The sequence below is a fragment of the Spodoptera frugiperda genome, chromosome 13, assembly GCF_023101765.2.
Source record: "Spodoptera frugiperda isolate SF20-4 chromosome 13, AGI-APGP_CSIRO_Sfru_2.0, whole genome shotgun sequence".
Classification (NCBI taxonomy): Eukaryota; Metazoa; Arthropoda; class Insecta; order Lepidoptera; family Noctuidae; genus Spodoptera; species Spodoptera frugiperda.
This window is the reverse complement of record NC_064224.1, coordinates 2124566-2136259: the sequence shown is the minus strand read 5'-3', so window position 1 is coordinate 2136259 and position 11694 is coordinate 2124566. Positions and strand designations below refer to the sequence as shown.

The 11694-nt window shown below is 34.0% G+C and overlaps 2 protein-coding genes across 3 annotated transcripts; one reads left to right on the top strand and one right to left on the bottom strand.

Annotated features, from left to right (window-relative positions):
- Positions 1–1140: 1140 nt before the first annotated feature.
- On the bottom strand, positions 1141–3127 carry LOC118270572 (ADP-ribosylation factor-like protein 3). Of its 2 annotated transcripts, none has more exons than XM_050697891.1 (5): positions 2960–3127; positions 2623–2859; positions 2090–2222; positions 1658–1761; positions 1141–1260 (listed from the first exon to the last, which is right to left on the bottom strand). In XM_050697891.1, the coding sequence occupies exons 1-5, from the start codon at positions 2963–2965 to the stop codon at positions 1216–1218; spliced, it is 525 nt and encodes a 174-aa protein (XP_050553848.1). In that variant the 5' UTR covers positions 2966–3127; the 3' UTR covers positions 1141–1215. The 2 variants fall into 2 exon arrangements, with proteins under 2 accessions (XP_050553848.1, XP_050553847.1); XM_050697890.1 differs by having other exon boundaries at positions 2623–2883; positions 2960–3124.
- A 366-nt stretch (positions 3128–3493) lies between these two features.
- LOC118270702 (H/ACA ribonucleoprotein complex subunit 2-like protein) lies at positions 3494–5403 on the top strand. Its single transcript, XM_035586444.2, has 2 exons — positions 3494–3840; positions 4322–5403. Exons 1-2 carry the CDS (start codon positions 3602–3604, stop codon positions 4551–4553), a joined length of 471 nt encoding a protein of 156 aa, XP_035442337.2. The 5' UTR covers positions 3494–3601; the 3' UTR covers positions 4554–5403.
- Positions 5404–11694: the final 6291 nt, after the last annotated feature.

Here is an 11694-nt window from a genome sequence, read left to right as displayed (position 1 = left end):
GGATACATATGATTCATTGATGTTTCACTTTTCACCAGTTAGGCCCTGTGCACACCGGCGGAGGCGAAAGTACTGAGAATATCAATTTGAAATAGCCCCATGGTTTACGGATATAAATGGCATGCCAAAGCAGGTTGACGATGCACCGCACGCCTCCCAATATTTAAGTAAGTTAAGGTTCATTTTAATTGATTTATTCTCAGTATCAGCGGCGTATAATACTTGCGTCTCCGCCGGTATGCGCTACGCATTACGTTGTGAGTTCTATTTTTTGTAACTAAACTTATGTACGCTGTCTAGTTTCTATTTCATTTAAATTAACTGTTTCGGAGACATCTTGCCTGATGTAGTATTGAGAATTTCCAAACCAAAAAAAAGTAGTATACTGTTTACAATCTACCCAATCCGAATATCGAACCTAAATCTTATGAACAGCAGTACAACTTGCGAATATTAGACAAACGAGGTAGTGTTGCCAATGGCATCAAGCTAAAAGTCACAAATTACGTATTTTTGTTACCATACTTAAAAATAAAACTTATAAATATTGTCCTATGTGGAGTGTTAAGCCTCTAATTATAGACTAGATAAATATAACTATTTCGTCCAGATTAAAATTGACTTCTTTATTTACCGATTTAGGCATCCAAAAATAGTTTTATTCCAAACTAAAACTAAAATTATCGTTACTTGGAACATTTACTGAAATGTAAATAAATTATAGTAGATATTACATAATTATAATTTACCTTAGCCGCATCGTACGCATCGCACGCTTTTAGTTTGTCTTGTATAGAAACTCATACAACTGCGTCCACTGATCTGCATCGTACGGACCGCTCATCGGCAATGCCTTGCGTACCGGTGTCATACGGAATGCCGATGCCAAAAATCGAAGTGAAAATGGGATCGGCAATCTAAAAAAATACTCGCGTCGGCAATCCGAACGCTGCCGATACGATGGACGCAGTCTGAAAAATTAATCCGTTTGATGCGATGCGTACGATGCGGGCCTGTGGACGCTTACTTTTAATAGTCGTGCATCCAATAGGTAAAAATAAATTAAGAAATTAAATAAACTTTTATCTTTGGACGGATTCCTTTAGACTAGAATATCATTTAAAAAGAAACAATATCATCTCTGATTGGTCATTATTTAGAAACAATGGAAATGTTATGTTAAGCGTAAATCGTAGTTATTAAGGAATTAAGTAGTTATTTCTTAGCCGGGATGTTTTTGCAGACCCATTCCATGCCTTCCTGTAAGAAAATAAGTTATATTTTGGAGTGACAAGAAATCCAGTAACATCTTTTCATGAGCAGTGGTTAGGCTGATGATTTAGTTTTTTAATAATAAAAATTAGTTGGAATGTATCCAGAAAGAAAGTTGTGTGTTCTGTGAAAGTTAAAATTTTGCTAAGATAATCTATCCACGGAACCCAATAAATCTTAGACTGAATAGTTTGATACCAAATACCCTTTTCTTTTGATCTTACTCCATCGTCGGCCACATAATCGTTTACGACCAGGCGAGATGGTGGCCAAGTGCCATCCTATTAAGTAGGTATATAAAAAGAAAGATACCTAGTAAAATATTTCATCAAGATACTCCTGCCAAAGACTATGATTAATATTGTGATGATGAAACGGTACAAACCTTAACTCCAGTCCCGTCAGTAGCCACACAGGCCTGTATCTGCCAGGTACGGTCTCTAATCAGATGTAGACCTAGGTGCTGGGCGATCTCACTGGCTGGCAGGGCTACAAAAAGAAAATTATTCCATTATAAACTCTAATGATATTAAAATAAAGTCATAAACTGATCTTAGGAGGTATGATCCATGTGAAACTTTTTTTTAAGGAAGGAAAAATCATCCAATTACTTCTCCCCCTTAGGCGTGGCGAGAAGGAGTGTCAGACTCTTACTGACTAAAAACCACCCTGTTCCTACTCCTGCTTTTTGAGCCAGAGTCCCAGTAAACCCGCTAGGTAGTCCGCAACTCCGGATACAAATCTGAATCAATTAAAAACAAAACTAACTTAATATTAATTTAATGCTGCAATTTAAATAAAGTATGCAAAATTTCACCTGAAGCCAAATCCTGTTTGTTGGCATACACAAGCAATGGCACTCCTCGCAACTTGTCGTCCTCCAGCAGTTCTGCCAGTTCCTGACCTGTCTCCTCCAACCTTTGATGGTCAGAGCAGTCTACTACATATATCTGGAAAGTATATTTATGTGATACTATTATTTTGTTTACTGTGGAGTAATATAAACTTTGTCTGTCTTACCCAAGTCACAGCTTAAAATTAAATGAAACTTTTTTCACCTTTTAAACCTTCCCTGGACTTCCACAAATAATTCAAGAAAAAATAGCCAAATCACTCCAGTCGTTTTCGAGTGTTAGCCAGATGAATGTACAGCAATTAATTTTTATTATATGGATGAATAAATAAAAATAAATACCTGGTGAAAATATTACACTGTATATCTGTCTTATTTTCAGGTATTAAAAGGCTACACTACAAGCTGTTTTAAATAAGTATTAATTTACAGTTAAAAATTTAATAGATAAGTCCATACAATTAAAGTTAAATAGGTTTCCCGATGTAAGTACTCACCAAAATATCTGTATTTTCAAAGTAATTCCGCCAGTAAGGTCTTATCTTCCTCTGGCCTCCGATATCCCAGACGTTCAATTTAAAACCGTTTGATAAAACTGACTTTATATTGAAACCTGCAGTCGGTGTGACGTGGTTCACGTCTTCCGAAGCCAATTGCTTTAGGAGAGTAGTTTTACCCGCATTGTCTAGCCCCAAGAGCAGCAAACGCAATTCCTTATCAGGATTAGATCGCAGCTTTTTCAAAATATTCAGTAGACCCTGAAAGTTACAAAGCGAAATCAGCACAAAGATTAACATAATTCTTACGCGTATTATGTAATTACTCTCAAAATACCATCATGGAGATAATTTCTGGAAGATTCACCAACTATTTATTGACTTTTTATTGGTAAAGACCAATGCTTTTCATCGTAATTTAATTATTTCTAAGCGACTTGCGTGAATCGAAAGAAATTTGTTGACATGTCGCTGTTTCCATGGTAACGTGCTGAGGCGTTTTGTTTTCACGTTACAAAAGTTATCACTCTTTGAAATTAACCCGAGATTGACGAGAATCAGATATTCTTTAATTTACAAATTATAATTCAATTATAATGTTACAGTTCTAAAACATTTTAACTAAAAATAAGATAATTTTTTGTCCTGTAATTTCAATTATCACAACTTCAAACTCCGAAAAAAGTTATGGTAAATAATTGATTAACGAGTTTTATAAAATTATAATTATCTTACTTTGATTTATTTTTATCTATTTTTTATCAATTGGTTTGGATTAAATATTAAAGCAACGATCATAATTTTGTTTTCGTTCAAAAATATGTATTTCTGTACGTTAGCCTTAACTGTCAAACATTTCTGAACGCTCCAATCATTTGTCATTGTTTGTCAAGTTGCGGTGTGGTTAGCGTGTTGTGGTCTGCGCACGTGTGGTTGATTTTGTTATTTTCAGTAAAAACCCCATCAATTTAGTATTAAAATGGGTAAAATAAAACTAGAACATGTGGAGCCAGAAGATCAAGCTGACGTTAGTGTTAAAACTGAGCCACAAACTTACGATGAAAAAGTCGAACATTGCAGTGTGATTGCCAAACCGATGGCGCCGAAGAAACTTAGCAAAAAGATATATAAACTCATCAAGAAATCTACATCTCACAAAAACTACCTTAGGAATGGCCTGAAAATCGTACAAAAACAACTGCGGCTAGGTGAAAAAGGGTAAATATGTATTATTTTTGTTATTTTGAGGTTATGTCTTTATTCACACATTGTGATGTATACGCCGGTCGGAGATCAGTAGCTATCAAGTTAATATTGCTCAATCTCGTGTACGTATAATAACATATAACTACATATAATGTTACTTACATTATGTGTACTTTTCCTAGATAGTTCTAGTGGCGTGCAACCATTCAGAAAGTGCGTAGTTAATCAAGCACAGCATCAGACGCCATTGTGATTGATTTGCTATTTCACGCAGAGTAAACTATATTTATATAGATATACTACTATATGAACTATATTCTTAGGGACTGTTGTTACAAGTTTTGTCAGAAAACTACAAATTAATTGACTTAGATAACCTTTACACCTAACTTCAATAAACACCATATTGTTGACAAACAACACAAATTTTAAACTTCTAACACATGCTTATTGAACAAAACACCATCTAATAATATCCAATTCTTAATTCCAGGCTGGTATTTTTCGCTGGAGACATTTCACCAATCGAAATCATGTGCCACTTACCTGCCGTTTGCGAAGAAAAGGACATTCCATACTGCTACACACCTAGTCGTAAGGACATTGGAGCCGCTATGGGCACCATGAGAGGCTGTGTTATGGTGCTTGTAAAAGAACATGACGACTACAAAGATTTGTACCAAGAAGTACGAAGTGAGATCAAATTGCTCGGACACCCAGTCTAGGTTGTAAGTTAAGATTGTACTATTTTACGTAGATGATTATGGTCATATCTTGTAGTGTTCATGTACCTCTGTATAATTAGATTCAGATATTGACATTGGTAACATAACAATTCGGTATTGTTGTATACATTCTATCTATATCAATATAGGAATTGGCTGTGGGTCGAAAAGTTATTTTTATTATGGCACATTTACTCTGTAATTACCATGTACTTTTTCAATCATTCTTTATAGCAATATTTCATAATTTAGTTTACAGAAATATTTAAATGTGCCTTTCTTTTCTCATGGTCTGTTGTAGCTCCGAGTTTGTAGATTTTTCACTCACACTATTCTATGTATTCTAGTAGTGTCTACCTCAATATAACTTGTTTGGTAAACTTACTTTAAGTATGCATTGATCTTTTCTTCAAGATAAGAAATTGCCAAACATAATACAAATTTTTGTAGCACTAGCTAATGGCTGTAATTAGTACTTTATTGACAAGTCATAAGGCATGAATTTGAACAACTTTGTAAAATTTATTTGTCATAAATGGACACCAGATGTTGCAATTATACCTACCAGTGTGTATTTCTTTATCTTGTGACTATACTTTTTAAGATATATTCATTACATTTCAATAGTCTTTATTCTATTAGCGATAAGGATGTAATTCAACCGTCTTGCTGGTATTTTGAACATGCATTATTTGACAGTACTTGGTGGCTTAAAATCTGTCTGAGAAATACAATTTTATTAATGTTTAAGTTAGGTTAAGCAGAAAATATTGGTGTGCAAGAAATGTGAAATGTTATTGTGCTGTTCTTGTGTACTAAGATTTTTTTTAAATAGACAATTTATTACCTATGTGGTTGTTTTATTTTTCTTTAGGAACATAACATCATATATCACCCTTTTTGTTGAAAATTTATATTTATTGGTCTTTGACAGACAATATATGAACTACATACAATATATGTAGTATTTGTTACATTTAGGCGCTTTGCACATGGAGCAACTATTGGAGCAACTGGCAACTGGCAACTAGCTGTTTACATATATTTCAATTGAACCGCGCACACATAGCAACTCGAGTTTCGAGTTCCGGTAATCGTCAACAGTTTTCAGTTGCTGTAATCGATGACTAAGATAGTTCCTAATTTGTCTTTGTTGGCGCCGTCGACGGCGACGACGTAATAAAATGAGAGCAAGTGCTGCTTCTTCGATATCCATTGTCACACTGAACGCTGATCGCTGCGTAGATTTAGCAACTCGGTTATGAAAGTTGCTCACAGATTGCCATAAAATTGCGGCAAACGTAAACGTTATAGCAACTATCAACTTTTTACAAGAAACTTTTAAAATGTTGATAGTTTCCTCAACTTAAGTTGCTCCATGTGCAAAGCGCCTTTGATGACTTCAAAGAGAGTAGAAACAGGGATAAATATAAATAAAACAACATATTAGTTACACATACATTTAATACACTTATTAAAATCTATGGGTACGTAAAAAATGGCAGATTGTCATAATTACTGACAGTGAAGATTGGCAAAATACAATTACGTTTAATTACGCACTAGGATCACTAGAAATATCTAAGCTAGAAGTCTAGATTAGCTTTAGGAAGTAAGTTTCCATAGACTTTTTAGTGCACATTCAGAAACCAAAAAATACCATATAAAGAAGATTAATTAAATATATGATTCAAATTGCTTCCTTTATTTTTATATGACAAGAAACAGTTTCTTTTTTTTTTCAACTTTTCTGTAACAAAATTAATAATATCACACTTATAAACAATAACTATTTAGGTAATACAGTTAGTCTAGAAAAACTTGCATCCTAAAGATTAGCTAGTAATTGAAGCAGTATTTAATTTAGTTAGAGTAACCCTGCTTTTGAATGAGTGCCCAGTAATGTACGAGATCATAGTAAATATTAATTAAAATCATACTTTTACACTTGCTTGCAAGGAAATTAGCAACTTACCACTGTACTTAGTCATTTAATAATTATATAACGCAGTCCTTAGCAATTGTTAGGAATAAAATTGCTACTAAGGAACAGTTTAAGTAGTCATTAAATGTCTCTGATCTCTGATTGACAGATTTACTGAATCAATATAAACTACCTCCTATTATCATTATGAAAGCCACACAATGTCATGCAAGCAAACCCTGAAGGTATAGGCAGGTGTTCACATAATACAATGCAGCAGCATGGGTGACTTCATAATAAATCTGAAGGGCTGTGTCACGTATCTAAAGAGCTTTGTATATTATGCTTATTTTTAATGTATGACCTGATGACTGACCCTTAATATTTTCATTAAATGTACATTAAAAAAAAACCGAATAAAAATCAGAGAAAAAAAGTTATTTCTTTCACTGTAGTACTAGACCTTTTTGCAAGCAAGTGTAAATATTAATGTAAATAATAAAATACGCGTTAACATTATGGAATTCGGCGTGCGTGTGAAAATAATTGTAGTAGGTATTATTCGTTACATACGTCTATTAATTCAGTGTTTTAAACAATCCTTAATGTTGTGGAGCGAAGATGACATTTGTACTTCAAATTCTTAGGAGAGACTTTAAACTACCAGCTGTTCTGATGGATTTGTCTTAAATAAGATGTTTCACAACATCAATAGCCTATAAGTGGCCACTGCTGACCAAAGGCCTCTTCTCCCACGGTAAGGTTTGAGCATTAATCACCACGCTTGCTCAATGCGGGTTGGCAATTTCAAACTTATTTTAAGCCCAAGTTTCCTCGCGATATTTTCCTTCACCCGTTTGTCAGTGGTGTCTAAATAATCTTAGAAAGTTCATATAACTTTTAAAGTCACATAGGCACTTTTCCGTTGGTATGAGAAACAAACACCCTGAACATGCGAGCCACCACAATAGAGATGTTTACTCAAAAATAAATATAAGCTAGGAAATAGAAGAGTATTTTTTTCTGTAATAGTTTAAGAATGTGATTGTTCTCTAAAGTTCTTGGTTATTCTTGCCTTGGTATAAAGCTCTCTTGATTTCTTAAATCACTATATGGCATAATACCCAAGGAAATACTCGATAAATCAGCTCAGAAATTCTACAAGAAAAAATCCTTCTGTAATCTACATATTCCTTCTCTAATGATTCCCCTTATTTTAGAGAGCATCTGTGAACCCGTGGTGTTTTATCAGGGTGGCAACACCTATAGTCACGTAACAGCGCACTAATTTTTACACCTGGCAAGACCGTGTAGTTACTTCACTGCCATAGATTATATACTAGTCACTGCAAGCCAACCATTTTTATTTAATGTATGTGGCGTAGTACCTATGTGACACTCATTTTAAAATTAAAAGATTTTTTAAATTGTATTGAAGACAGTCTAGCAAGTCCATTCAAATAAAATTTCTATCCAAGTCTCAGTAATGCTGCTTTCACTAGAAAATAAATGTTTCCATAATAACGCGAGTAAGTTAAATCAAACACAAACTTTTTAAAACTTCCGAAATGCCCCATTTTAATGCGAAGACGTTTTAAATGCACATTTTAAGTACATTCATTCTCTAGTGAACATTTTTTTCGAGTTCGAAACATTTATTTCAAATTCGAAATTAGTTTTTCAGTAACATATTCTATGTATCGTAAGTGACCCGGTTGTGGCCACTTTAAGAATTTTGTCGACTTTAAGGCTTTCTTAACTTATAGTTTTTGTTATCTCAAACATATTTCTTGTAAAAAGTCATTTAACATGTTTTAACCTTACCTAAGAACACCCTTTTTTTAAAGAACGTCCAATAGAAAAATTACAATAACGTATAAAAAAGAAAAAAAAAGGGAGTTTGTGCCATTTTTGGCCAGATTCGTGCCATTTCTGGCCACGATCGTGTGCCAGTTCTGGCCATTAAAAAATACAATAAAAGTAATCAAAATTTATTAATTAAATTGGACATTTTACAAACAATGATTTTTATTTAGTTTGGAAAATATGAAATATTATTACTTCATTTGAATTTAACTTACAAATAAAGAGATCAACATTTATATGACGTTGGTAAAAGCTGCAAAGTAAACTGACCTCCCCTTTGTGTGAAGGCAATTTATTGCATCTCTGAAAATGAAAAATATGTATTTGTTGATATGTAAAGCCAAGGAAAAATAATAAATAAATTACGATAAATGACTAGAAGTGGGGCTATCTATGTACAAAAGTTTTGGCCAGCCATGTGGCCAAAGATGGAGAAATTCATAATTTTGTCTCCATTAGTGGCCACCTTCTAAAAACCTCACTTCAGAAACATATGGCGACAAAATAACTTTAGTTCCACTTAGACAATATATTCTTCATGTAGTATTAACATAAACATCCAAACAATAAGCAAAGATTTAAAAAATAAAAACCAAATCCTCACCCGCTTGCCTTAGGCTTTTTGTTAAGATCTTAACAATTTCGCCCTCAACTAAAAAGAATGACTTGTTGCATCGAAGTGAAGTTTGACACATCAAAGCTGCCAACGGTATCAGTGTCTACAATATTCAATATTTTAAATACTGTACATCACAGAGTAATTTATTTGTCCATGCCTTAGTTATAAATATTTGAAGGCCCAAATGGCCACAAAGGGGTCGATGGCCACAACCGGGTCACTTGCCCTACCTTAGTGTCAATGGCTATTCATATAGTACTGAGAGTAAAACTCAATTCGATGTATTACCGCGCCAACCGTGCAGTTGATAAAATAAATATTATCGACACGGTTGGCGCGGTAACTGGACAACTAGCTGCAGCGACTTCAATTCCCGCACGGAGCAACTCTTTGTGTGATCCACAAATTGTTGTTCCGGGTCTAGGTGTCATGTGTATGTGAACTTGTATGTTTGTAAACTCACCCACGATACATGACAAATCCTAGAGTTTTAAGACCTTCCAAGTCTTAGTCTCATTATGACACTATGTGTGAACTAAAATTATTACTTACAAACTTGAAGCCAATAGACACCATACACTTGCAACACCAGAGATATGAGAAATGCGTTGCGTTGATGGCTCCATGAAAATGATGGCGCGATCAAATAATTAGTACCTTTTGTCACCTAACTAGCCATTGACATTAAGATACCGGAAATAGGATCTCCCCTTTTCCCCCTTACAATTAACACCACACACGCAAACAAAATTACGTACCCACTACACTCAACAATCGATAAATCTCTCAACATTGCACTTACAACACTACGGTCAGCAAAACAAACATTAATTTATTTATTTTACAAATAAAATGTCAAATATTTTTCAGGGAATAATTAGATATGTATTGAGTTTGTGCTTATTCCAAAGCGGGATAAGCGTCAAGATACACAAGATGACATACAAGTCAGACTGTAGAACTATTAAGAAATTTTAGGAAATCATGAACTTTACGGGATGGATAAGTTGTCAGTCATTTGGCTAGTAAGGAAGCCAGACACGCTATTAGGACAGAAAACTGTCGATCCAGAGCTGCGGACAACGTAACAGGTTACCGGGGCTCCGGCTCAAAGCAGTCAGTAAGAGTCTGACACTCACTCTCGCCTGACCAAAGGCGGGAAAAATCACTGGATGATTTACGCCCCTCAAAAACAAATCGGGCAGAAAACTGTCTCTTTGTTTTATAGAGAATGCAACAAAATGTTTTTGCACATATTAAATAGGACAACCGCATTCCACATTGTTAAAAATGCATAGGTGTAGACAATGTAATTGTTGAGTAATTATTATGACTAAAGTGTAACAACCACCTAAATCTTAATGTTGTAACTACATTTAACACCTCCAAAAAGTGTAGCCAATAAAAGTTCAATCGTTCATGTGCATCAGAAATTGCAAACTGTTATTTTATTACACATAACGAAAACTCCTACCCCATAAAAGTTCACACTAAACTTCTTCAGAAAAATAAACAGTACTTAAATAGTGTTTGTTATGCTGACCGTACATGCTACGTATGTTACGCGTGGTTTGACCGTACAGATCACAGTTGATTTACCTATCACAGACTACTCCTACCGAGCTCCTTCAAGCAATACTGAATGCTAGTCTCTGCTAACTTTTCTAGGTCAATTTTGTGGTACAACTCCATTTTACTTGACGACTTTTTTAATGTCTGTATTTGTTATTTTATTATAACTTTCGTAGGACATAAAATTAATTATAATGTTATCGGCTTACTCACATAATTTTACGCACGCGCGCGTTTGCCGAATGCTGCGTCGTGTGTAGCGGAATGCTGCTCAATGAATATGAGCCTCTATCTGAAACTAAGTTCCTCATCAAACAATTACTGAATAAGCCGAAGCCATAATAATTGATTTGTAAGTATTTGTTTTTAATAACGTCTATTAGCAATTGTTTTCGATACAAAATCGTTACTAAGGAACACAACATTGAATGCTGTGGTGGTCACCGGTGACCGACGTTAGCAGATGATTTGCCTTCAACAGTTTTCTATTGGCAGTCAAAGACTTAAGTAATCATTACATGTCTCTGAGTACAGTTATGCATCAATTTAATATAGTCGAGTCTTTAAAGTTTGAATTCCAAGTTATACCTAAACACCAACATAATAAAAATTGGCACTTCATTTATTATTGCTTTGATTTCTGTTATAAAATTCTACCACAAAATCGACCCTTTGCGCACTCTTTACTAAAAATAACTATTTTAAAATTATAAGCATTTTGAATTAGGCGCCTTATATACTAGTTTACTCACTAAAGGAGGAATAGTGACTGCTAATATAGTGTACAAAAATATACTGAATTAAATAAATAATTATTTTTGACATGGCAACATTTCATAAATGTTGCCCGGTTAGGATTGCCAGATTTGTCGAAAGAGGTTTTATGATTATCATTTAAAAATTTGTAAAATGTTTTTAGAAGAAAATATAGTTTTAGTTAAGATTTTAATTTCTTTAAAATTGTTTGTTACACCTTATTTTGAAGACCTTTAGGTTCATTTTAATACAAGCTTGTAGCTTGAGGTTTGAGGTAAGGATTTGGAAAGCAATAATTAGATAGTTGTGTAGGAAAATAACTAACATTTTTTTTTTCTTTATAAGAAAGCAATATTAAGTAAATAAAATAAAATTATATGTAATGTATAAGAACATGATGGGTT